Source organism: Papio anubis, chromosome 9 (genome assembly GCF_008728515.1).
Source record: "Papio anubis isolate 15944 chromosome 9, Panubis1.0, whole genome shotgun sequence".
Classification (NCBI taxonomy): Eukaryota; Metazoa; Chordata; class Mammalia; order Primates; family Cercopithecidae; genus Papio; species Papio anubis.
In genome coordinates this window covers 50975630-51002952 of record NC_044984.1, presented here as the reverse complement: position 1 = coordinate 51002952, position 27323 = coordinate 50975630, and the positions used below count along the sequence as shown (strand labels likewise).

The window sequence follows — 27323 nt, the reverse complement described above, 5'->3', positions numbered from 1 at the left end:
ATTTATTTATTTATTTATTTATTTTTATTTTTTTTGAGACAGGGTCTCCCTCTGTCACCCAGACCGGAGTTCAGTGGTGTGATCACAGCTTCCTGAAGCCTCAACCTCCTGGGCCCAAGTGATCCTCCTGTCTCAGCCTCCTGAGAAACTGAGATTACAGACATGTGCCACCACAGCTGGAGAGTTGAGCTGGCTAATTTTTTTCTTTTTTTTGCAGAGACAGTGTCTCCCCTATGTTGCCCAGGCTAGTCTTGAACTCCTGGATTAAGGCAATCCTCCCACTTCAGCCTCCCAAAGTGTGTGAGCCACCATGCCCAGTCCATGTTGTTTTTATTTTGCGTTACTTTTTAAAATTTTATTATTATTATTTTTTGAGACATGGTCTCACTCTGTTGCCTAGGTTGGAGTGCAGTGGCACAATCATGGCACACTGTAACCTCCCCCTCCTGGGTTCAAGCAATTCTCCTGCCTCAGCCTCCCGAGTAGCTGGGGCTACAGATGCACACCACCACCCCTGGCTATGGTTTTTATTTTTTGTAAAGATGTGGTTTCCCCATGTTGGCCAGACTGGTCTTGAACGCCTGGTCTCAAGCCCCGCCCCATTTTTTTTTGTTTGTATTTTTGTTGTTGCTGTTTTGTTTTGTTTTGTTTTTTTCTTTTTTTTTTTAGATAGAGTCTCGCTCTGTCACCAGGCTGGAGTGCAGTGGCACAATCTCGGCTCACTGCAATCTCTGCCTCCTGGGTTCAAGTGATTCTCCTGCCTCAGCCTCCCGAGTAGCTGGGATTATAGGCACGCACCACCATGCCTGGCTAATTTTTTTGCATTTTTAGTACAGACGGGGTTTCACCTTGCTGGCCAGGCTGGTCTTGAACTCCTGACCTCGTGATCTACCCACCTCGGCCTCCCAAATTACTGGGATTACACATGTGAGCCACCGCGCCCAGCCCCTATGTTGTTTTTAAGAGTCTCATATTCTACTGACTGAACCAGCCAGGACTATGTTGTTTTTAAATAAATATCGTTCCACATCTTCCTTTCTAGTTTTATGCCATTTATTTTTATTCTTTCTTCATTACACTAGTTAGAACTTCCAGTACAATGAGGAAAAACGGGTAAGAATGGATATTTCTGCTTTGTGATAGATCTTAGGAGAAAAGGGTTAAATCTTTTACTCCGTTTAGTGTTGCTACACAGAAACTATAGAGTCCTAGGAGGCTGGGTGCAGTGGCTCAGCACTCTGGGAGGCCTAGGCAGGAGGATCCCTTGAGCCCAGTAGCTCAAGACCAGCCTGGCCAACATAGTGAGGTCCCTTCTCTACAAGAAAATTTTAAAAATTAGCCAGGTGTGGTGGCACACACCTGAAGTCCCAGATATATAGGAGGCTGAGGTGGGAGGATTGCTTGAGCCCGGGAGTTCAAGGCTGCAGGCTGCAGTGAGCTGTTATTGTGCCAACTGCACTCCAGCCTGGTATACATATATGTGTGTGTGTATGTACATTTTATCCACGTAGGTATACATATATGTATATATATTGTCTCAGGGATTCCCCAGAGGTTTGGGGTCTAGTAATTTCAGACAGAGCTGGACTCCTTTCCACCTAGTTCTTGCTGTTTCTAACTTGGCACTGTGTCTCTGGAGACTTACTCATCTGCTTCTGTCTTTGCTGTTAGTTGTCAGGGGCCACTCCTGGGAACTGAAAGAACTGAAAAAAAAATAGAGGGAGGAACCCTGGACCCTGCCATTGGCCTATTCCCTTTGGCCATGTACCTGAGGTGAGTGACATCAGAGGAAACTTTAGGCCATAATGATATGTGGGAATTGGTACCATTTTCAGGATTTTGTCTGATTTGTCAATCTGTCCAGTTTCCCTGGACTCCCATCCAGTATATTCTCTTTTGGATGAAGTCTTGCTCTGTCACTCAGTCTGGATGGTGCAGTGGTGTAATCATGGCTCACTGCAGCCTTGACCTCCCCAGGTTCAGGTGATCCTCCCACCTCAGCCTCCCCAGTAGCTGGGACTACAGGTGCACGCCACCACTCCTGGCTAATTTTTATATTTTTTGTAGAGACAGGGCTTTCACCATGTTGCCTAGGCTGGTCTCAAACATCTGGGCTCAAGCCATCTGCCTGCCTTGGCTTCCCAACCAGTACATTCTTTTAATAAGAAAAATGGTGACCAGGCACTGTGGCTCAAGCCTGTAATCTCAGCACTTTGGAAGGCCGAAGTGGGCAGATCACCTTAGGCCAGGGGTTCAAGATCAGCCTGGCCAACATGGAGAAACCCCATCTCTACTAAAAATACAAAATTAGCTAGGCATGGTGGCACACGCCTGTAATCTCAGCTACTCAGGAGGTTGAGGCAGGAGAATCGCTTGAACCTGGGAGGTGGAGGTTGCAGTGAACCGAGATCGTGCCATTGCACTCCAGCCTGGTCAAAAAGAACGAAACTCCATCTCAGGAAAAAAAAAAAAAAGAAAGAAAGAAAGAAAAAAAAGAAAAGAAAAAGAAAAATGGTTTAGGGATCCCAGAGATCACCAGCTATTCCTTTATCCTTTCTCCCCTCAAGAAGATACAGAGGACCTTTTCCTCAACTCATATATAGGTTTAGGGTAAAACCTTAAGATAAAAAGGATATGTCACTGGGTGCCATGGCTCACGCCTGTAATCCCAACGCTTTGGGAGGCCGAGGCAGGCTGATCATTTGAGGTCAGGAGTTTGAGACCAGCCTGACTGACATGGTGAAACCCCATCTCCACTAAAAATACAAAAAAATTAGCTGGGCATGGTGGCGCACACCTGTAGTCCCAGCTACTTGGGAGGCAGAGGCAGGAGAATCTCTTGAACCTGGGAAGCGGAGGTTGCAATGGGCCAAGATTGCACCATTGCACTCCAGCCTGAGCAACAGAGTGAGACTGTCTCCAGAAAACAAAACAAAACAAAATAAAAATTAGCCAGACGTGGTGGTGCATGCCTGTAATCCCAACTGCTAGGGAGACTGAGACACAAGAATCGCTTGAACCCGGGGTGTGGAGGTTGCAGTGAGCTGTGATCATGCCACTGCACTCTAGCCTGGGCAACAGAGTGAGACTGTGTCTCCAAAAAAAAAAAAAAAAAAGGAAAAGAAAAAGAAAAGACAAAAAGATATGGGACAGGACTGCAGGGCCTAAAAGGGAAAAGGTCAGTTTGTCAGTGTGGGTCAAAGGTGAGAAGGACAAAGTCTGGGCTGGGAAGAGATGCATAAATATTTGCAAATGTTTTGTCCTTCACTGTTTTGGAAGACATCAACTTTCTGGTTTCCTTGTGATTCTGGGAAAGGGCAGGATTAAAAACAGCAACAACAACAATAACAATAAAAGTAATTCAGGTCATGAAGATACCAAAGCAAATGAGATGTTTGGACTGTTTTTTTCCTCTGGCTTATTTCTCCTCAAAATAGGAGGATCACCCACATCCTTTAAGAGTGAAGATGAGGTGTGTTCAGGGCAACCGAAGTTTCCAAGAGCTAAGACACTTTCTAGCTCTGGCCAGTCTTGGTGTCTCTTTGTCCCGAGCCTTTCTCCACTTTCCAACGTGAGCACTGCTTCCTTCCAGCAGGGCTGCTCTGATGTCCCCTCATGGTCCAGGCTGTGCTGCTCCTTTTCTGTGTCCTGCTGTCCCTGGTGTCTGCCTTTCCAAGAAGTACCCAGAACGAGACCCTGAGCCTCCAGCCATCTTTCACAGAGACTGGGCACCCATCAAACATGCTCTCCATTTTTTGGAGAACACGGAGAGCCAGATTCCTCTCCCAGATCCCAGGACCTGCCAGGATCTCTTACACACAGCCCCCTTCCTAGCCCCTGTCTGAGTACCTGTCCAACTTAGCTCTGAGGATGGCCCTGGAGGAGGTGGGCTGCCCAACTGAGGCCCATGTTCTGCAGCTTCAGATGGGAGGAAAGGATACCACTGAAACCCTCATCCATGAGAGTCAAAAAGTTCAATGGGGAGGAAGGCAATACCAACGTTAATTGTGAAGAATCTAGTGGTCCCTTCCGGAAGTGTGAATAAACCGAGCACCCAGCTGCCCATCCTGGGAAACGTATGGATGGTGGCAAATATACCCACTGGGGTGGCTGGCTTACCAGTTAGCTCAGATGGTGATTGAATTTGCTGAGAAACCATCTCCTATGATGCTTGGTGCCACAGTTCAAAGCTTTTGGTGTCAACATCACCGAGAACTGCAGGTATGAGTGTTGGGAGCGTATTGAAGAATCAGGCAAAAAGTTGAAGAAGCTGTCAAGTTAAGATCATTTAAATGTCCATAGACAGTGACAATCTAATCTATCAAATGTTCCACAGCTATTCTGAAGTGCTTTGTGAGGAAAATGATCCAGGAATTGATCCTGGCTCACTTCAGCTATTCAAAATGCCACATAGGTAACGAGTCTCCTTTCCCAGGACTGTATTCAAGGATGGGACACAATAAGTAGTTAGAAATGTTGGAGACCACTTCGGACAGATGAATGCTCTTTATTTCATCCCTTCGCTTAAACACACATGTGACCAGTGTTAGCCTTGCCCTTCTCCACTTAGTAGGTGTCAGCCCCTATTTTTTTTTTTTTAAGATGGAGTCTCACTCTGTAGCCCAGGCTGGAGTGCATCCTGGCTCACTGCAACCTCCACCTCCTGGGTTCAAGCGATTCTCCTGCCTCAGCCTCCCAAGTAGCTAGGACTACAGGCACCCACCACCACGCCCGGGTATTTTTTTTTTTTTCCGATATTTTTAGTAGAGACAGGCTTTCACCATATTGGCCAGACTGGTCTTGAACTCGTGACCTTGTGATCCGCCCACCTGGGCCTCCCAAAGTGCTGGGATTACAGGCGTGAGACACCATGCCCAGTCGCTAATTTAATTTTTAAAATGAAGAGAAATCAGAGTATCACAAACATCTCATCTTTCCTAATTCTGAATTTCCCTGGCTCCTATCATGAGCTTACTGTATGTGGCAGGGACATACAGGAAATGCCAAAGAACAGGACTGTGGGTATAGATGTTGAGTGTGTGACAAGGGCACAAGGTTTGAGCAGCCAGTATAAATGGGCAAATATTTGCAGAGATTACATCCTTCACTGATCATAGGGGAAAGCAAATATCTCCTTTCCTCATGGGACAGAGAACTAGGCAGAACAGGATCGGGGAGCAACCAAAACTCACTTCTCAATGACTGGACTGTGTGGTAATCTGGGGTCCCTATATATGGGTGGAAATAAAACAGAATCCCTGGTGACCTATAAATGAGGGAAACCAAGTGGGAGCAATTGGGGTGCATTTCCTATTTCCTAGGCCTTTACCTAAAAAGAACAGAAGCTTGGGGCTAGGTGCAGTGCTCACACCTGAAAGCCTATCACTTTGGGAGGTGGAGGTGGGAGGATCACTTGAGCCCAAAGTTCAGAATCAGGCTGGGCAAGATGGCAAAACCACATCTCTACAAAAATTTTAAAAATTAGCTGGGCATGGTGTCATGCACCTGTAGTCCCAGCTGCTTGGGAGGCTGAGGCAGGAGGATCCCTTGAGCCCAGGGGTTCAAGGCAGCAGTGATTTGTGATCCCATCACTGCACTCCAGTCTGGGCAACAGAGCAAGACCCCGTCTCTAAAAAGAAAGTACAAAAGCTTGTAGGTAGGTGATGTATGAGGTGTCCCCCTAACTGAGCTGTGGGCTCACCATAGCCCTTAGGGAAATGGTTTGTATGTTTTGGATTTCTCCCCTTTCTAGGGTACTCTGCTCCAGACATGTGTGGCCTCAGACTCATCATGATACCAGTTGAGCTGCTACTTTGCTACGTCCTGCTGCACCCTGTGGATGCCACTTCATATGGAAAGCAGACAAATGTCTTGATGCACCTTCCCTTGTCCTTGGAATCCCAGACACCCTCCTCAGACCCCTTGTCCTGCCAATTTCTGCACCCAAAGTCACTGCCTGGTTTCAGCCACATGGCCCCTCTACCCAAGTTCTTGGTAAGCCTGGCTCTAAGGAATGCCCTGGAGGAAGCTGGTTGCCAGGCTGATGTTTGGGCTCTACAGCTACAGCTCTACCGCCAGGGTGGTGTGAATGCTACACAGGTCCTCATCCAGCATCTTCGAGGGCTCCAGACAGGAAGAAGCACAGAGAGGAACGTGTCAGTGGAAGCCCTGGCCTCTGCTCTGCAGCTGTTAGCCAGGGAGCAGCAAAGCACAGGAAGGGTCTGGCGCTCCCTCCCCACAGAGGACTGTGAGAATGAGAAGGAGCAAGGTGTGCACAATGTTATCCAGCTGCTGCCAGGAGTGGGAACCTTCTACAACCTGGGCACAGCTTTGTATTATGCTACTCAAAACTGCCTGGGCAAGGCCAGGGAACGAGGCCGAGATGGGGCCATAGATCTGGGATATGACCTTCTGATGACCATGGCCGGGATGTCAGGGGGACCTATGGGTCTAGCGATCAGTGCTGCACTTAAACCTGCATTAAGGTCTGGGGTTCAGCAGTTGATCCAGTATTACCAAGATCGGAAAGACGCAAACATCTCTCAGCCAGAGACCACCAAGGAGGGTTTGAGGGCCATCTCAGATGTGAGTGACTTGGAAGAAACAACTACCCTGGCTTCTTTCATATCAGAAGTAGTAAGTTCAGCTCCCTACTGGGGGTGGGCCATAATCAAGAGCTATGATTTAGATCCTGGGGCTGGGAGTCTTGGGATATAAAAGAAGGTGGTAACCACAGAACTAATAAATCTAATATCCTGACAAGCTGTATACATGTCTTCAAAATTTTAAACTCTGATTTATTCAGGAGGAAGGCTGTACAGTAAAACGTAGGAACGTAAATGTTTGGGGGTTGAAGTCAGAGGGTTTGGTTTTGAATCTAGGCTCCACTTGTTAGACCCTCCGTGATCACTGACTGGTAACTTCTTTCTTGAACTAAGATCAGTTTTTAAATTTCTAAAGGAGAGGATGATTTTAACTTCAATGAGTTGCCCTGTAAATTTTAAATGATACAATTAATCTAAAGTGCTTATCACAGTACTCTCAATAAATAGCTATTAGCCAGGTGCAGTGGCTCATGCCTGTAATCCCAGCACTGTGGGAGGCCGAGGCAGGAGGATCACCTGAGGTCAGGAGTTCAAGACCAGCCTGGGCAACATGGCGAAACTCCGTCTCTACGATAAACACAAAAAATTATCCTGGCGGAGTTATGCACGCTTGTAGTCCCAGCTACCTGGGAGGCTGAGGCGGGAGAATTACCTGAGCCCGGGTGGTCGAGGCTGCAGTGAGCCGAGGTCGCGCCACTGCACTCCAGCCTGGGTGATAAGAGCGAGACCACGTCTCAAAAAATAAAAAAAAAATACTGTTTTCATTACCTCAGCCCTCCTCTTCCTATCCCAAGGCGTCGAAATTCCGGTCCCACCCCTTCCCATGGAGCCCTTGGCGTCTACAGGCTCCTCAAGCTAGTTTCGGTTCCGTGGCTCACGCGCGGGTTCTCGAAAATCAGCTGTTTCAGTCTTGGGCCAGTCCACTAATTAGACTCCTCCCCTCGTAGAAAGTGCCTACTTGAACTTCTCCACCAATCGCTGGAGCTGCAGGTGTGATTTCGGCTCAGCTTGTCCCGCCCCGCGGGGGGGGTGTAGTTGCGGCGGCGCCAGTGAGCTCGCAGTCTGAGAAGGGCTTGACTGAGTGGCAGCCAGTGTCGGGGTGGCGACTGGGAATGGGGCCGCTCCGGACTTCCGCTGCCAACTACAAGGGGGCGGGTCCGAGGGTGTAGGCCGAAGTTGTAGGCGGGGCCTGAGGCTCTAGTACCCGAACTCCTTCTACGGACGGAAAGTCGCGACCAGAGCCAGTGGAGGGCGCGGGGACTGCAACCCTAATCAGGTACGGGCCCTGAGAGGGTGTGCTGAGGTAGGGGTGGGGGTGAGAGTGAGAGTTCCTCCCAGGGAAGGGCGACTGGCCCCAGGAGTTACGCCCTGGAGGGGGCAGCTTCTGTCCCCAGGTTGAAAAAGGAGCTGTCTGTCGCCTGCTCGGTTCTCGATCATCTTCTGTCCAGCCTATCTCCCCAACCCTAATGCCCCTCCCCGAAAACTGCCCTGCAGCTTCCGAGACCCGGAATCTGGCATTGTTGGTTCGGTATCTGACGTTACTCTGCTCTGCATTATTTTTTATCTTCACCTAAAAACGATGTTCAAAGATAGATAAATCTAAAAACAAAGATAGATAAATCTATCGTCTTTATTTGTTTTGTTAAAAAGTATAAGCTACTGAAAGATGAAACATTGCCTAAGGTCACACACAAAATTCAGTTCATTTCAGAAAAGCTTCTTGAGTGCAAAATATGTGCTTAAGAGTGAGAGATAATGAGAAAAAATTGTTTTAGCTCTTAACCTCAGTGTTTGCAATCCATTCGGGGAGACCAGGTTTTTTGTTTTGTTTTCATATTTGAATCTTTGCTGACTTGCTCCTTTAATATCAGACACTTAAATCCTCAAGAATTGGGACCTCATTATTATTATTATTATTATTATTATTATTTTAGAGATGGAATCTCAGTATGTTGCCCAGGCTCGGTTTCAAACTCCTGACTGAGCCCAAGCCATCCTCCCGTCTTGTGGGCCTCACAAAGTGCTGGGATTACAGGCATGAGCCACCATGCCTGGCCACCTAATCATTTTTTTAACTTATATTTTTTTGTATCATAAAAGCAATACAGACACATAGTTTTAAAAATCAAGCACTACTAAAAGGGTTAAAATGAAAATAGCCCCTGCCCAATCCCTCCCTTCCCTTGTTCCTGCTGGAGGTAGAAGGGCAGCTGATGTTATTCATGTTAGTAGAAGACTATACCACCCCAAGCATTTCTTTTTACTTTGTAATAAAATCATGTGACCTTTTTAGACCACTAATGTGCATGAATTCTGTTCTGTTAGGCTCAGGCTGCAACAAGCTTAAGTTTCAGTTTCCTAAATAGACACCAGGCCGGGCGCGGTGGCTCAAGCCTGTAATCCCAGCACTTTGGGAGGCCGAGGCGGGTGGATCATGAGGTCAGGAGATCGAGACCATCCTGGCTAACATGGTGAAACCCCGTCTCTACTAAAAATACAAAAAACTAGCCGGGCGTGGTGGTGGGCGCCTGTAGTCCCAGCTACTCGGAGGCTGAGGCAGGAGAATGGCGTGAACCTGGGAGGCGGAGCTTGCAGTGAGCCGAGATCGCGCCACTGCACTCCAGCCTGGGTGACACAGCGCGAGACTCCGTCTCAAAAAAATAAATAAATAAATAAATAAATAAATAAATAAATAGACACCAGATGGCAGCCAGCAGGGAACAGTGGGGAGAAAGATGCAAGGCACAGCCTGCTTGGTGACAGGCAAAAGCCAATTCATTGTTGTTGTTTTGATTCAGAGACTGCACTCTGTCTCCCAGGCTGGAGTGCAGTGATGTGATCTCCACTTACTGTAACCCCTGCCTCCTGGGTACAGGCCATTCTCCTGCCTCAGCCTTTTGAGTAGCTGGGATTACAGGTGCCCACCAACATGCCTGGCTAATTTTTTTGTATTTTTAGTAGAGATAGGATTTCACATTGGCCAGGCTGGTCTTGAACTCCTGACCTCAAGTGATCCTCCCGCCTCTTCCAAAGTGCTGGAATTACAGGCATGAGCCACTGTGCCCTGCCAAAAAAAAAAAAAACAAAAAAAATTTAAGTGAAGTTTCAGGATCTCACAAAGTTGATAACTTACAATCATATTCAAGATTCACAGGTCATAAACGTGTTATATTCTTAGGGACTGAGCAACCCGTTGCATAGCATTTAGATGTCTTCTAGCATGGAGCTCCTCCTTCCTATATGGAGGGCAGTTTATAGGGTGTACTTACCTAACCTCCAAAAAGATTTAGCTCCTAAAAAAGCTTCAGGTGGCCGGGCACGGTGGCTCACACCTCTAATCCCCGCACTTTGGGAGGCCAAGGTGGGCAGATCACCTGAGGTCAGAAGTTCCAGACCAGCCTGGATGACATGGTGAAACCCCATCTCTACTAAAAATACAAAAATTAGCAGGGCATGGTGGTGGGCGACTGTAATCCCAGCTAGTCAGGAGGCTGAGCCAGGAGAATCCCTTCAACTCGGGAGGCAGAGTTTGCAGTGAGCGGAGATCATGTCACTGCACTCCAGCCTGGGTGACAGAGCAAGACTCCATCTCAAAAAAAAAAAAAAAAGCTTCAGGGCCAGCAGGGATCATGCTGTAATAAATACTTAACATCAACACTGATCTTTAAATGCTTATATTTGTTTAGCATAAACAAATATAAACAACAAACACATAAATGCAAAATAAATGAATTAGAGAGATAGATGAAATAAGATAGTGGAAACAGTAGTTTGTTAAAGCTGGATGGTGATCCTTGTACTAGTCACTCTGCTTTAGTGTGTGTTTGAAAATTACCATTAGGCTGGTTATGGTGGCTCATGCCTGTAATCCCAGCATTTTGGAAGGCTGAAGCAGGCAGATCACTTGAGCTCAGGAGTTTGAGATCTGCCTGGGCAACATGGCAAAATCCTATCTCTACAAAAAATTAGCTGGCGTGATAGCACACTCCTGTAGTCCCAGCTCCTTGAGGGGCTGAGGCAGAGAATCGCTTGAACCTGAGAGATCAAAGCTGCAGTGAGCCAAGATCATGCCACTGCACTCCAGCCTGGGTGACCAAGTGAGACCCTGTCTTGAAAAAAAAGAAAAGAAAAGAAAAGAAAATTCCCATTAAAGCACAAAGGCCCACTTACTGAAGCTATTAAAATACAGGTTGGGGCCGGCTGGGTGCGGTGGCTCACACCTGTAATCCCAGCACTTTGGAAGGCTGAGGTGGGCAGATCACGAGGTCTGGAGATCAAGACCATCCTGGCTAACACGGTGAAACCCTGTCTCTACTAAAAATACAAAAAAAATTAGCCAGGCATGGTGGCGGGCGCATGTAGTACCAGCTACTCGGGAGGCTGAGGCAGGAGAATGGCATGAACCCAGGAGGCCCGGAGCACAGTGAGCCAAGGTCCCAGCGCCACACACCTCCAGCCTAGAAACAGAGACTACATCTCAAAAAAAAAAAAAAAAAAAAAAAATGAGTTAAGAGGGCCACAGTGAAACATGCTGTAGTCCCTAGCACTTTCAGAGTCTGAGGTGATTGGATCACCTGAGGTCAGGAGTTTGAGACCAGCGGCAACATGGCAAAACCCCATCTCTACTAAAAAATACAAAAGAGTGGCGAGGCAGGTAGGCTAGGCACCGCAATCCCAGCTACTCAGGAAGCTGAAGCAGAAGAATCGCTTGAACCAGGGGGATGGAGGTTGCAGTGAGCCAAGATCATGCCACTTCACTCCGGCCTGGGCAACACAATGAGACTCCATCTAAAAATATATATATATATATATATACAGATTAGGCATTTCTAATCTGAAAAATTGGGTTCCACAGTTTTCCAGTGAGCATTTCCTTTGAGCATCATGTGGGTGCTCAAAAAGTTAGATTTTGGACCATTTCAGATTGCAGAGTTTTGGATTAGGGATGCTCAACTGGTAAGTAATGCAGATATTCCAAAATCTGGACAAATCTGAAATCCAAAATGCTTGGAATAGCAGATACTCAACCAGTAGCACTCCCTGGAAGAATATGCACCAAACTGATAGCAGTAGTTACTTCTGGAGAGGAGGGGAAAAACCAAGATTAGGAGTAGGGTCAACATAGACTTTAATGTTTTCAATATTTTTATTACTTGTATAATTTAAACATTTTAAATTAGTAATAATGAACAATCATGAAACTATGGATGATTTAGTCCAGCAAAATATCCAGTTGGGAACCCTCATCTTTCTGATGCAGAGCCCAAATGGCACAGTGGGAAATGCTGCAGAATCTTGACAGCCCCTTTCAGGACCAGCTGCACCAGCTTTACTCACGCAGTCTCCTGCCTGTGGACATTCGACAGTACTTGGCTGTCTGGATTGAAGACCAGAACTGGTGAGGCCTTCAGGAAGTTGGGGGAATGAGAAAGGTGGTGCCTTACTTCTGGGCCCCCAGGATCCTGGAATCATTAATGGTGGGAGGGGGTTGGAAAGCCTCAGGATTACAGTAAGACTGCAGAGACACTAATCCTTCTTATTCCTGGTTCCCAGGCAGGAAGCTGTACTCGGGAATGATGATTCCAAGGCTACCATGCTATTCTTCCACTTCTTGCATCAGCTGAACTATGAGTGTGGCCGTTGCAGCCAGGACCCAGACTCCTTGTTGCTGAAGCACAATTTGCGGAAATTCTGCCGGGACATTCAGGTACTTGGAAGGGTTGAGAGCAATGAGGTAGCACTGGGAGCTGAGTATAGAGGAGTAGGATTTGGAGAATGGAATAGTACCTGGAGGTGCAAAGGGAGACAGGGACAAATCTGGGGAAAGAAGGACAGAGTCTGGACTTGGGGAATTACTAGCAGAGAGGAGGGCTGCATATACATGACACTGTTGGGAGGATGCTATGGTGAAAAGAAAAAGGGCTAGGAACCCCGAAGGAGGAAGAAACACTGTGGACATTGGTGGGGAAGGTCTAGGATGATAGGTCATTGAGAGTGGTTGAATTGGATCAATACTTTCTGTTTTCCTATTCTAGGCCTTTTCCCAGGGCCCTACCCAATTGGCTGAGATGATCTTTAACCTCCTTCTGGAAGAAAAAAGAATTTTGATCCAGGCTCAGAGGGCTCAACCGGTGAGGACAATTCAGTGGTATTGTTGGAAACTCCTGAAATAGAGACGAACCATGGAAAGCACTCAGGGAGTTGTCTCACAACAGCATCCCCCCCAACATCCTGTGGTATGATTTCAGGCCTGAACTTAAGGCATCAAAGGCCAGAGTTAAAACATGCTCAGAGCCTCTTTTTTCAGGAGCAAGGAGAGCCAGCTCTCGTAACACCTGTGGAGAGCCAGCAACATGAGATTGAATCCCGAATCCTGGATTTAAGGGCTATGATGGAGGTTAGTAGATGTGGTAGGAGTTAGGGTGGGCAGCGTTCAGTCTAATACCTCCCTGAAAAGCAGCCTCATTGGGGTCCTCTCCCCTCTGCAGAAGCTGGTAAAATCCATCAGCCAACTGAAAGACCAGCAGGATGTCTTCTCCTTCCGATATAAGATCCAGGCCAAAGGTAGGAAGCACATTGAGGGGCTGGAGAAAGATAAGTGCCTGCTGAGAAGCCAGAGCTGGAAGTGAACAGGAGAAAGCTCCAATGAGCAGTAGTCACTGTCAGACACACCCCACTGACTACAGTCCTGCTGCCATGCAAAGCTGGAAGTGCCAGGGTGTTCTGTGGAGGTTGAGCTGGAGGTGTAGCTGGGAGACAGTAAATGTTGAGGAAATGCATGGAAAACTAACAGTGTTTTATTTGAGGGGGTGTCTGGTCCAAGCATGACCATTCAGAATTTGCCTGAGGGTCCCACAGGTGCCTGTACTTTGGTTTCCCTTTCTTCCTCCACAAAATTCCTCCTTCCTGAATCCAACTGAGACCCCAGTCAGGAAGGAGAGGAAAGAACCCCTGGACTGACTCCTGTTCCCACCATCCAGGGAAGACACCTTCTCTGGACTCCCATCAGAAAAAAGAGCAGCAGATTCTGCAGGAAACTCTCAATGAACTGGACAAAAGGAGAAAGGTGGGAGGCAGAGGACAGAACGTGTGGGCAACAGGGACCTGGAAAAATGAGGGATGTGGGGACCCTGGTCCTCTAGCACTGGCTTCTTTGTTTCTTCATCCCCAGTTGGGTAGTGGAGGGTGAAAGAGAGAGATGCTCAACACTCACATTATCTCTTTCCTAGGAGGTGCTGGATGCCTCCAAAGCACTGCTAGGCCGATTAACTACCCTAATCGAGCTACTACTGCCAAAGTTGGAAGAGTGGAAAGCCCAGCAGCAAAAAGCCTGCATTAGAGCTCCCATTGACCACGGGTTGGAACAGCTGGAGAAATGGTGAGAGGTACCACCCCAACCCTTGTCCTTGCCACGCACTGTGATTTGTAAGTTGCAGTGCCCTGCATATAGCAAGATATACTGTTCTCTATTGGTCTCTGCACCCCAGAATGAGCCCTGCTCCCTGCTGACTGCAGCTCTATTCTACTCCTCATCCTCACCACCCGGGGAGCCCAGAGCCCAGTCTCCTTCAGGGAAAGGAATGAATTAACCCACAATCTGATTTTTTCTTCCTTTTTAATCACCCAGAAATATATATCTATATATGTATATAGATATATATTTTACTGCAATGAATACAATGACAAGAAAGGAAGGAAGGAGGAAGAGAAAATTACCTATTATCTAACTTATTAAACAAAAATGGAATCATATTGTTCATACTATTTTGAAACCTATGAGTTTTTTTAAACTTAACAGTATTTTTTATACATATGTGTGTGTGTATATATATATAATTTTTTTTTGAGACGGAGTCTCACTCTGTCGCCCAGGCTGGAGTGCAGTGGCATGATCTCGGCTCACTGCAAGCTCCGCCTCCCGGGTTCACGCCATTCTCCTGCCTCAGCCTCCCGAGTAGCTGATACTACAGGTGCCCGCCACCATGCTTGGCTAATTTTTTGTATTTTTAGTAGAGACGGAGTTTCACCGTGTTAGCCAGGATGGTCTCGATCGCCTGACCTCGTGATCTGCCTGCCTCGGCCTCCTAAAGTGCTGGGATTACAGACGTGAGCCACTGTGCCTGGCTTTAAAAATTTATTATAATTTAGACTTTTAAAAATATACCAGGCCAGTCATGGTGGCTCATGCGTGTTATCCTAGTGCTTTGGAAGCCTGAGGCAGGAGAATCACTTCAGGCTTGGGGTTTGAGATCAGCCCGGGAACATAACAAGACCCCATCTCTACAAAAAAAAAATTTTTTTTTTTTTAATTAGGCATGTCCAGACGCAGTGGCTCATGCATGTAATCCCAGCACTGTGGGAGGCCAAGGTGTGCAGATCCCTTGAGGTGAGGAGTTCAAGACCAGCCTGGCCAATGTGGTGAAACCCCATCTCTACTAAAATACAAAAATTTGCCGGGTGTGGTGGCGCATGCCTATATTCCTAGCTACTCGGGAGGCTAAGGCAGGAAAATCGCTTGAACTCGGGAGGCAGAGCTCAGCCGCAATCGCGCCACTGCACTCCAGCCTGGGTGACAGAGCGAGACTCCGTCTCAAAAAAAAAAAAGAAATTAGGCATGGTGGCACACGCCTGTAGTCTCCAGCTACTCAGGAGGCTGAGGTGGGAAGACTGCTTGAGCCCAGGTGTTTGAGGCTGCAGTGAGCCATGATTATACCACTGCAGTCCAGCCTGGACAACAGAACGAGACCCTGTCTCTAAAAGTATATATGTACACATACCATAATACCCAGCTACTGAGGAGGCTGAGGCAGAAAGAGTGCTTGAGTCCAGGAGTTTGAGGTCAGCCTGACCAATATAGCAAGACCCTCACCTCTTTAAAAAAAAAAAAAAGTAGATAAAAAAATACCACAATTGCTCAGGTAGATTGAAAAACAGGCATATAGTACTTACGGTACAGGACCAGCATGCATGCATGCATTTATTTATTGATTGATTGACTGATTGAGGCAGGGTCTGTCTCCATCTCCCAGGCCAGAGTGCTTGGCCTTAAGTGATCTGCCCACCTTTGCCTCCCAAAGTGCTGAGATTACAGGTGTGAACCACCATGTCAGCTGGGGAGGCTTTTTAAAAAATAGTTCCAGGTGTTACAGCTCTTTTAGAATTTGTCTAGCAGGCTTTCAAGTTTTTGCCAGAAACCACCTCCACCCCCACCCTCACCCCCACCAAAAAAAAAAAAGATAGTTGCAAATGTTTCCCAGAATAGTTGTCCTGATCGGATCTGTTTTCTCATGTGTAGTGTTTGGTTGTTTTCCTGTCACCACATTGCTGATTATTATCATTTTTAATTATAGAAACAGTAAAGTACAGTAGTTAAAAATGTGAGTTGGGGCTGGGTGCAGTGGCTCACGCTTGTAATCCCAGCACTTTGGGAGGCTGAGGCGGGTGGATCACCTGAGGTCAGGAGTTCGAGACCAGCCTGGCCAACATGGCAAAACCCCGTCTCTACTAAAAAAAATATATATATATATAAATTAGCCGGGCGTGGTGGTACACACCTGTAATCCCAGCTACTCAGGAGGCCGAGGCAAGAGAATCTCTTGAATCCAGGAGGTGGAGGTTGCAGTGAGCCAAGATCACGCCATTGCACTCCAGCCTGGGCGACAAGTGAGACTCTGTCTCAAAAAAAAAAAAAGTGTGAGTTGTACAATGGGACTGCCTGGGATCACATACAAGCTTCATCCCTTACTAGTTGTATGACCTTGAGCAAGTCACTTAACCTTTCTGTGCCTCAGTTTTATCATCTGTAATGTGGGGATAATAATAGTACCTGCCTCAGAGGTTGTTTTGAGGATTGAATGTGTTAATATGTGGAAAGGGCTTAATATAAGTTGTACATAGCATATGAAAGCTGTTATGTTAAATCTGTTAGCAGTTTTATATGTGAAAATAGCTTCGATTTTCATTTCTTAGATTATGAATCATGTTGAATAATCCTTTATATGCTTCCTGGATTCTTCTCCCCCCACCCCCAAGTCAGTTTCTGACTCTTCACTTATTTATGGAGAGGTCTTGGAACCTGGATGGGGGAATCCAGGAAACTCATGGATTCCTTCTTCCTGAATTTTATCACCCAGGTTCACAGCTGGAGCAAAGCTGTTGTTTCACCTGAGGCAGCTGCTGAAGGAGCTGAAGGGACTGAGTTGCCTGGTTAGCTATCAAGATGACCCTCTGATCAAAGGGGTGGACCTACGCAACGCCCAGGTCACAGAGTTGCTACAGCGTCTGCTCCACAGGTCTAGAGGCCAGGCAGGAACCCTGGGGGAAAGAAGGAACAAGGGAAGCCATTCTTACAGATACTGAGCTATATATTCTTTCCACACCTCTCTCTCCTCAGAGCTTTTGTGGTAGAAACCCAGCCCTGCATGCCCCAAACTCCCCATCGACCCCTCATCCTCAAGACTGGGAGCAAGTTCACCGTCCGAACAAGGTTGGCATTCCAGAACTCATTCCTGCTTGCTTTTTCCAACCCTGCCACTTTGTATTTTCTGGCTTTACAGCTCTTCCCACTCTTGGCTTTTTCTTCTCTCTTTCCTCTCAGTCTCCCTACCTCTTATAATCCCTCTTCTCTTTTTCAAACATCTGGCCTATCCAGAAGGTTGAGGTTGACCACTTTCCCCTATCCCCCTTCCTTCCCACAGGCTGCTGGTGAGACTCCAGGAAGGCAATGAGTCACTGACTGTGGAAGTCTCCATTGACAGGTAAATTGGAGCAGGTGAAGGGTGGCCAGGACATGGGCTGCTGGGGTGGAGGAGATACTCATTCTTCACAACAGGTTCTAGGGCTATCTTCTTCCTCCTTCCGTTCCTATCTCATAGAAATTATAATTCATTTCTTTTGTTGAACACTTACTTTGTGACATGCAGCATGTCAGGTACTCATTTAATTGTCATACCAACCCCATGAATTAACTATTACCGGTGCACCGTACAAACAAAGATACAGGCTTAGAGAGACTGATTACATCTCTTCTCAAGACCACATAGCTAGTGAGCTCAAGTCAGGTTTGAACCCAGGTCTATCTGATCCCAAAGACCAAACTCCTAACTTCCATACTCTTTTGCCCGATGATTTTTTTTTAATTTATTTCTTTTCAGGAATCCTCCTCAATTACAAGGGTAGGTGCTTGACAAGGACACTGCAAACATCTGTACACTGCACGACCTGCAGAACCACATTCGGCATCCCTGGTGGCACAAACAAGGAGGAGGGGGATTTGGGATATGGACAAAGGGAGATGGCGAGATCTGAAATGAAGTGGAACTTCTGTTTTTTTTTCTGCTGAGTTTTTAGAGTAATTCCGTTCCTTATCTCCATGTATCTTCTTCCTCCTGGAACAGCTTCCGGAAGTTCAACATTCTGACTTCAAACCAGAAAACTTTGACCCCCGAGAAGGGGCAGAGTCAGGGTTTGATTTGGGACTTTGGTTACCTGGTAAGAATAGTTTGTGACCTATGCTTTTATTACTATTTTTATTTTTTTTTGAGATAGAGTCTCACTCTGTCCCCCAAGCTGGAGTGCAGTGGTGCGATCTTGGCTCACTGCAACCTCCGCCTTCCAGGTTCAAGCGGTTCTCCTGTCTCAGCCTCCTGAGTAGCCGAGACTACAGGCACATGCCACCATGCCTGGCTAATTTTTGTATTTTTAGTAGAGACAGGGTTTCACCATATTGGTCAGGCTGGTCTCAAACTCCTAACCTCAGGTGATCCACCCGCCTCAGTGTCCCCAAGTGCTGGGATCACAGGCATGCGCCACCACACCTGGCCTGCTTTTAGTCCAAAGGAACAGGGGTTGGGGGAAGTTCCCAGGGCTTGAGGGGTCTTGAAGCCAAACAGGAGTTCCAGGGACCCTAGGGTGCCCACTCTGGCATTTTCTCTCCTTCCCCTCAATTCACAGACTCTGGTGGAACAACGTTCAGGTGGTTCAGGAAAGGGCAGCAATAAGGTGAGGCCTGTACAGAGGACTCGGGGGCAGGGGGAACTTGCCAAAGGGCCTTCTGATGACTATGTCTTTGGCTGTCCCAGGGGCCACTAGGTGTGACAGAGGAACTGCACATCATCAGCTTCACGGTCAAATATACCTACCAGGGTCTGAAGCAGGAGCTGAAAGTGAGTGAAAATGGAGGGCAAGGAGAGAGAAAGCAGTTTTGGAAGAAGGCATAAGGAGGGGATAAATAAGAAAGAAGAAAGGCTTCTTTGGAAGAAGCCTCTTGGGGTGGATTAGCACTCCTTTCCTCTAACAAATACCTGCAGCTAGAAACATCACATCCCTCTGTGTGACTCCTGTCTTCTCCCCAGACGGACACCCTCCCTGTGGTGATTATTTCCAACATGAACCAGCTCTCAATTGCCTGGGCTTCAGTTCTCTGGTTCAATTTGCTCAGCCCAAACCTTCAGGTAGGGAGTGGGGCCGACAGGTCAAGTGGGGAGAGGAGGGGTGTGGAAGCTTGGTGTGATAGGCTTCTTCTGAGCCAGCCTGCACTCCTCCCACCCCTGCAGAACCAGCAGTTCTTCTCCAACCCCCCCAAAGCCCCCTGGAGCTTGCTGGGCCCCGCTCTCAGTTGGCAGTTCTCCTCCTATGTTGGCCGAGGCCTCAACTCAGACCAGCTGAGCATGCTGAGAAACAAGCTGTTTGGTACAGATTTCCTTTTCTCTCAACCTTTCCCCAGCCTTAGTCTTTCCTGTCCCTCTGTCCTATCTATCCCAGGACCCCTGGCTTCCCTCATCATCTGTCTGTGGCTATCTGTCCCACAGGGCAAAACTGTAGAACTGAGGATCCATTATTGTCCTGGGCTGACTTCACTAAGGTAACTCCCTGAATTCCTGTGGAGCTAGATCTAGCCCACATTCCAAATACTGGCCTTCCCATGTCCCTCCTTCCCTACACCAGGGGCAACTCCTCAGCTCTTGCTACCTTTCCATTCCTCCTCCAGCGAGAGAGCCCTCCTGGCAAGCTACCATTCTGGACATGGCTGGACAAAATTCTGGAGTTGGTACATGACCACCTGAAGGATCTCTGGAATGATGGGTAAGGCCTTGGTCCACCTTGTCTCCTGGGCTTGTGCTTTCTGGGCTTGAGAGTGGAGTCTATGCGCCCTCATGTGGCAAGCAGGGAGAGAGAGCAAAGACAGGCGTGAGGCCATGTCTCCTCACATTTGTTAACAATGATAGCCATAGACAGTGTTTGTGAAGCATCTCCTGCATTCCAGAGCCTGATGCGCGCTCTTCATTAATTCTCTCATCTCATCCTTATGACTATGCTGAGTGGTGGGTTTTGCCATCTTCATTTCAAGTGAGGAAACTAAGTTTCAGAGAAGTTAAAGAACTTACCCAAGGGACAGAGTTGATATTCAAACCCAGGCCTATGTGACCCCAAGCTCATGCTCTTTTCACCACACTGCCTACCAATTTGTGTAGCATTTGGCTTTTAAAAGTGCTATTCATGCCAGGCGCGGTGGCTCACGCCTGTAATCCCAGCACTTTGGGAGGACGAGGCAGGCGGATCATGAGGTCAGGAGATCGAGACCATCCTGGTGAACACAGTGAAACCCTGTCTCTACTAAAAATACAAAAAATTAGCCAGGCGTGGTGGCGGGTGCCTGTAGTCCCAGCTACTAGGGAGGCTGAGGCAGGAGAATGGCGTGAACCCGGGAGGCGGAGCTTGCAGTGAGCCGAGATCGCACCGCTGCACTCCAGCCTGGGCGACAGAGCGAGACTCCGTCTCAAAAAAAAAAAAAAAAAAAAAAAAAAGTGCTATTCATGACCAGGCGCGATGGCTCACGCCTGTAATCCCAGCACTTTGGGAGGCCGAGGTGGATCACCTGAGGTCAGGAGTTTGAGACCAGCCTGGCCTGTAACATAGTGAAACCCCATCTCTACTAAAAATACAAAAATTAGCTGGGCATGGTGGCGCGTGCCTATAATCCCAGCTACTCAGGAGGCTGAGGCAGGAGAATCGCTTGAACCCAGGAGAGAAGGTTGCAGTGAGCCGAGATCGTGCCATTGCACTCCAGCCTGGGTGACAGAGCGAGACTCCATCTCAAAACAAAACAAAACAAAAAAAGTGCTATTCATGGCTGGGCGCAGTGGCTCACACCTGTAATCCCAGCACTTTGGGAGGCTAAGGCAGGCAGATCACCTGAGGTCAGGAGTTCAGAACCAGCCGGGCCAACATGGTGAAACCCCATCTCTACTGAAAATAAAAAAAATTAGCCAGGAATGTTGGCAGGCCTGTAATCCCAGCTACTCAAGAGGCTGAGGCAGGAGAATCGCTTGAACCCGGGAGGTGGAGGTTGCAGTGAGCCGAGATCATGCCATTGCACTGTAGCCTGGACAACAAGAGCAAAACTTGGCCTCAAAAAAAAAAGAAAAAAAAATGCTATTCATGGCTGGGCACAGTAGCTCATGCCTGTAATCCTAGCATTTTGGGAGGTTGAGGCAGATGGATCACTTGAGCCCAGGCGTTCAAAACCACCCTGAACCACATGGTGAAACCCCGTCTCTACCAAAAATACAGAAGTTAGCCAGGCATGGTGGTGTGCACCTGTGGTCCCAGCTACTCTGGAGGCTGAGAGGTGGGAAGATTGCTTGAGCCCAGTAGGTCGAGGCATGGAGGCAGCAGTGAGCTGTGTCATGCCAGTGTTCTCCAGCCTGGTGACAGAATGACACCCCTCTTCCCCAAAAAAAAAAAAGAGTGCTGTTCATCTGTGTGATCTCACTGAATCTTCGTACTTCTTCAAACCCTCGGAAGGTCGCTGTTGTCAGCAAAGTGAAGTGACTTGTAAAAAGATTAAAAAGAGTGGCGGTGCCGAAGCGCCGTGGAGCTCAAGCCTGTATCCAGCACTTTGGGAGGCCGAGGCGGTGGATCGACGAGGTCAGAGATCGAGACCATCCTGGCTACCGATGTTTCACGCCAAAAATACAAAAATTGCCGGGCGTGAGGGAGGGAGCGCCATCCCATACCGCGGGCCGAGGCAGGAGAATGGTTCGAACCCGGGAGGGCGGAAGCAGTGAGCCGATCGCCAGCCACACCGCACTCCAGCCTGCGTGAAGCGAGACCTGCCTCAAAAAAAAAGCTAAGTGGCAGAGCTTGGTCCAAAACCTGGGTTCCAAACCTAGGCTATTTCTCCATACAAGGGGAGCAGGGAGGCAGGGGCCTGGTGGGGCAGGGGGTTGGGGGACGGCTCACAGCTGCTCTCTGTGCTCCAGACGCAACATGGGCTTTGTGAGTCGGAGCCAGGAGCGCCGGCTGCTGAAGAAAACCATCTCTGGCACCTTTCTACTGCGCTTCAGTGAATCGTCAGAAGGGCATTACCACCCTGGTGGAAGCACCAGGATGATGGTCAGCTGCTGTGCCCTGCCATTCCCACAGCCTCTCCTTTCTGCCTGGCTCCCCTCTTGCCCCTCTGCCTGCCCTTGGCTTCCCTGGCTCTGTCCTGCATCCCTCAACCGGTTTGGGACTGGGGAGCCAGAGCAGGGAGCTCCAAGGCCCGGCCTCTTCCCTCAAGCCTGCCTGTTATTGCATTCACTCTCCAGACAAGGTGCTCATCTACTCTGTGCAACCGTACACCAAGGAGGTGCTGCAGTCACTCCCGCTGACTGAAATCATCCGCCATTACCAGTTGCTCACTGAGGAGAATATACCTGAGAACCCACTGCGCTTCCTCTATCCCCGAATCCCCCGGGATGAAGCTTTTGGGTGCTACTACCAGGAGAAAGGTGGGAATTGTTGACATACTTCATTGCTAGATTGCAGAGATCTTCAGACATCCATAGATCCCACTCCTTCCTTTCAAGCATGGGAAAACGGATATCTAGAGGAGTTAAGGGATTTGTCCATGGGATACTGCTGGTTCCTATGGGGATGAGACTGCCAGGACCGTCTGAGGGGAACCTCAGGCTATGTGTCTGGCCCACTGATCTTCTCTGCTTCTTATATATGTTCCTCACAGTTAATCTCCAGGAACGGAGGAAATACCTGAAACACAGGCTCATTGTGGTCTCTAATAGGTGAGATATAAACTCTCCACCCATCCTCCCTAGTCCTTTTTGGCTGTGCTTCAGTGAATTGTCAAAAGGGGGCATTACCTGCTCCTGGGTGGAGCACCAGGACGATGGTCAGCTGCTCTGCCCTGCCATTCCCACAGTCTCTCCTTTCTGCCTTCTCCTAACGTGCCCCTATTCCAGTCTCCCCAGCCTTCCCTCCCTCTTAGCCCACTCTAGTTTTTTCCAGTTCTAGTCTCTCCTATCTCATATTTTTCTGCTGCCATCCTTAGGTTGTCTCCACAGGGGTTTCTGGATAATAATGATCATAATGACTGGTGTTAATGGGCACCTATTTGATGCCAAGCATGGAGCTTTTTTTTTTTTTTCCCAGACAGGGTTTCGCTCTGTCGCCCAGGCTGGAGTGCAGTGGTGTGATCATGGCTCACTGCAGCCTCGACCTCCTGAGCTCAAGCAATACAGGCATGGATCACCAAACTCAGCTAATTTTTTTTGTGTTTTTTGTAGAGATGGGGTCTTACCATGTTGCCCAGGCTGGTCTTGAACTCCTGGACTCAAGCAATCCACCCGCCTTGGCCTCCCAAAGTGCTAGGATTATAGGCATGAGCCACCACGCCCCGCCTATATATATATTTTTTGAGACAGGGTCTCTGTCACCCAGGCTGGAGTGCAGTGGTGCAATCATGACTCACTGCAGCCTTGACCGAGGGGTTGAAGTGATGCTCCTGCCTCAGCCTCCCAAGTAGCTGAGACTACAAGCACACGCCACCACACTCAGCTAATTTTTAAAATTTTTTGTAGGGATAGGGGATCACTATGTTGCCCAGGCTAGTCTTGAACTCCTGGCCTCAAGCAGTGTCCTGCCTTGGCCTCCCAAAGTGCTGGGATTATAGGAATGAGCCCTGGCACTTGGCTGGGGATAGTTTTTTTTTTTTTTTTGAGACAGAGTCTCGCTCTCATTGCCCAGGCTGGAGTGCAATGGCACAGTCTCAGTTCATTGCAACCTCCGCCTCCCAGGCTCAAGCAATTCTCCTGCCTCAGCCTCCTGAGTAGCTGGGATTACAGGCGAGCGCCACCCATGCCTGGTTAATTTTTATTTTTTTTGAGACAGAGTCTCGCCCTGTTGCCCAGGCTGGAGTGCAGTGGCACGATCTCAGCTCACTGCAACTTCCGCCTCCCAGGTTCAAGTGATTCTCCTGCCTTAGCCTCCCAAGTAGCTGGGACTACAGGCACGCACCACCACCACGCCTGGCTGATTTTTGTATTTTTAGTAGAGACAGGGTTTCACCATATTGGCCAGGCTGCTCTCAAACTCCTGAACTCGTGATCCGCCCACCTTGGCCTCCCAAAGTGCTGGGATTACAGGCGTGAGCCACTGTACCCGGCCTAACTTTTGTATTTTTAGTAGAGACGGGGTTTCACCAAATTGGCCAGGCTGGTCTTGAGCTTCTGGCCTCAAGTGATCTGCTCGCCTCAGCCTCCCAAAGTGCTTAGATTACAGGTGTGAGCCACCGTGCCTGGCCTGAAAGTTTATTTTGTGCCAGGCACTAGGCTAAATGGTTTATGTTTATTTTCTCATTTTATTGAATCTACAAAATAGTCCTTTGAAGTAAACACTGTTACTGTTTTCAGCTAAGGAACTGGATTTAGAGTAGTCAAGTTTTGTACCTAAGGTACATGGCTAATAAATGATACAGGTCTGTTAGATTCCATAGCCCTGCTTTCAACCACCCTACTGCCTCTCAAGAATTACTAGGTATTGTTCTCATTTATAGATGATAAATCTGAGGCTCAGAAAAGTTAGGACACTTGCCTAAGGTCCCCCAGCTAGTAAATGCCAGAATTCAAACTCCAGGAGGCCTGATTCCGAACTCCATGATCTTTAGCCCTCTGCTCTTCTGCCTTCTTAGACTAGCTGCTTCTTGTTCTACCATTCCTTCTTTCATTTAAACCACTGAGCCCTGCCCCTTTGTCTGTCTTTGGGTATCCAGACAGGTGGATGAACTACAACAACCGCTGGAGCTTAAGCTAGAGCCAGAGCTGGAGTCGTTAGAGCTGGAACTAGGGCTGGCGCCAGAGCCAGAGCTCAGCCTCGACTTAGAGCCACTGCTGAAGGCAGGGCTGGATCTGGGGCCAGAGCTAGAGTCTGTGCTGGAGTCCACTCTGGAGCCTGTAATGGAGCCCACACTATGCATGGTATCACAAACAGTGCCAGAGCCAGACCGAGGACCTGTGTCACAGCCAGTGCCAGAGCCAGATTTGCCCTGTGATCTGAGACATTTGAACACTGAGCCAATGGAAAGTAAGTGATGAAATAGAGCTATGGAAGACGGCACACATTCCCTTTCCTACCCCTTCTCCCTCTCCCATTACAGAAAAAACTGAGCTCCAAGCTCCTCATTGGAGAGAGGTCCATTCTGTGATTCCTTTTTTTTTTTTTTTGGAATTACACATGCCTTCCCCCACCTCCCTGCTCTTTGATCCCATAAGTTCCCCCTCAGGCTCTTCCCAGGCCTTTCCTGCCATCCTCCCTCCCTTTCCTTGCTGGGTTGGGAACTCCTAACTAAGATCAGGGCCTCACTTTTCTCTCTGGGTTACCTAGTCTTCAGAAACTGTGTAAAGATTGAAGAAGTCATGCCGAATGGTGACCCACTGTTGGCTGGCCAGAACACCGTGGATGAGGCTTACGTCTCCCGCCCCAGCCACTTCTACACTGATGGACCTTTGATGCCTTCTGACTTCTAGGAACCACATTTCCTTTGTTCTTTTCATATCTCTTGCCCTTCCTACTCCTCATAGCATGACGTTGTTCTCCAAGGATGGGAATCAGGCATGTGTCCCTTCCAAGCTATGTTAACTGTTCAAACTCAGGCCTGTGTGACTCCATTGGAGTGAGAGGTGAAAGCATAACATGGGCACAGAAGGGACAACAATGAATCAGAACAGATGCTAAGCCATAGGTCTAAATAGGCTCCTGAAGGCTGCCTGCTGTGCTGGGAGGTATAGGGGTCCTGGAGGCAGGCCAGGGCAGTTGACAGGTACTTGGAGGGCTCAGGGCAGTGGCTTCTTTTCAGTATGGAAGGATTTCAACATTTTAATAGCTGGTTAGGCTAAACTGGTGCACACTGGCATTGGCCCTTGGTGGGGAGCACAGACAGGATAGGACTCCATTTCTTTCTTCCATTCCTTCATGTCTAGGATAACTTCCTTTCTTCTTTCCTTCACTCCTGACTCAATCCCTGAATTTCTTCTTTTCCTGCAGGGGTTGAGAGCTTTCTGCCTTAGCCTACCATGTGAAACTCCACCCTGAAGAAGGGGATGGATAGAAGTAGACCTCTTTTTCTTACCAGTCTCTTCCCCTACTCTGCCCCTAAGCTGGCTGCACCCGTTCCTCTCCCATAAAATTATCCTGCCAATCTAATGTGCCTGTGAAGTTTTGCACACTAGCTTATGCCACCTAGTCTCTACTTTCTCAATGCTTAGCAGACAGATCACTCCTGGAGGCTAGGGATAGTAGGATTGCTGGGAATTTAGGAATTGCTTTTTTTTTTTTGAAACAGGGTCTCACTCTGTTGCCTAGGCTAGAGTGCAGTGGTGCAATCACAGCTCACCGCAGCCTCAACCTCCTGGGTTCAAGCAATCCTCCTACCTCAGCCTCCTGGGTAGCTGGGACCATGGCATGCACCACCATGCCCTATTTTTTTTTTTCTTTTTTTAGAGACAGGGTCTTGCTACGTTGCCCAGGCTGGTCTTAAACTCCTGGGCTCAAGTGAGCTTCACGCCTTGGCCTCCCAAAGTGCTGGGATTATAGGCATGAGCCACTGTGCTTGGCCAGAAATTTTTTTTTTTTTTTTTTTTTGAGATGGAGTTTCTCTCGTTGTCCAGGCTAGAGTACAATGGCGTGATCTTGGCTTACTGCAACCTCCGACTCCCGGGTTCAAGTGACTCTCCTGCCTCAGCCTCCCAATTAGCTGGGATTACAGATCTGCACCACCATGCCCAGCTAATTTTATATTTTTAGTAGAGATGGGGTTTCTCCATGTTGGTCAGGCTGGTCTCGAACTCCCGACCTCAGGTGATCTGTCCACCTCGGCCTCCCAAAGTGCTGGGATTACAGGCGTGAGCCACCATGCCTGGCAGGAATTTCTTTTTATAGTATTGGATAAAGTTGGGTGTTTTTACAGAGGAGAAGCAATGGGTCTTAGCTCTTTCTCTATTATGTTATAATCCCCCCCTTTTTTGTGCAATATGTTGTTTACCTGAAAGGAAGGTTTCTATTCCTTGGTTGTGGACCTGGACAAAGACCTAGTCTGTGGAACTTAAAACCCTGAAGGTCTGTCATAGGACTCTGGACAATCTCACATCTTAGCTATTCCCAGGGAACCCCAGGGGGCAACTGACATTGCTCTAAGATGTCATCCTGATGTAGCTTGAGATATAAATGAAAGGCCCTGCACAGGTGGCTGTTTCTTGTCTGTTATGTCAGAGGAACAGTCCTGTTCAGAAGGGGGCTCTTCTGAGCCGCAATGGCTAATAAACTTTGTGCTGATCTGGAAATGTCTCATCTCTGAACCTCTTTTATTTCTCTGCTCACAAAGGGATACCAACAAACTGCACAGGAATAAAGTCAGAAAATTATGACCTCTCTTCCATCCACCCC

The 27323-nt window shown here is 48.2% G+C and overlaps 2 protein-coding genes and 1 non-coding gene across 3 annotated transcripts; all 3 read left to right on the top strand.

Annotated features, from left to right (window-relative positions):
* Positions 1 to 5103: 5103 nt before the first annotated feature.
* Positions 5104 to 6768, top strand: APOF (apolipoprotein F). Its single transcript, XM_009180962.3, has 2 exons — positions 5104 to 5214; positions 5753 to 6768. Exons 1-2 carry the CDS (start codon positions 5199 to 5201, stop codon positions 6715 to 6717), a joined length of 981 nt encoding a protein of 326 aa, XP_009179226.2. The 5' UTR covers positions 5104 to 5198; the 3' UTR covers positions 6718 to 6768.
* An 899-nt stretch (positions 6769 to 7667) lies between these two features.
* STAT2 (signal transducer and activator of transcription 2) lies at positions 7668 to 26084 on the top strand. The gene is given in 25 exon segments (XM_003906602.5): positions 7668 to 7881; positions 11866 to 12003; positions 12159 to 12312; positions 12641 to 12736; positions 12913 to 13002; positions 13094 to 13169; positions 13586 to 13671; positions 13835 to 13983; positions 16739 to 16897; positions 16999 to 17091; positions 17303 to 17362; positions 17759 to 17779; positions 18002 to 18095; positions 18558 to 18605; positions 18686 to 18769; positions 18959 to 19057; positions 19160 to 19295; positions 19415 to 19467; positions 19594 to 19688; positions 21869 to 21972; positions 21975 to 22001; positions 22196 to 22378; positions 22612 to 22669; positions 24655 to 24965; positions 25266 to 26084. Coding segments are annotated over 24 exon segments (2550 nt in total). The 5' UTR covers positions 7668 to 7881; positions 11866 to 11872; the 3' UTR covers positions 25409 to 26084.
* On the top strand, positions 15744 to 15807 carry LOC116269030. The gene has a single exon (XR_004176350.1). It is a non-coding gene; the product is annotated as a U7 small nuclear RNA (small nuclear RNA).
* Positions 26085 to 27323: the final 1239 nt, after the last annotated feature.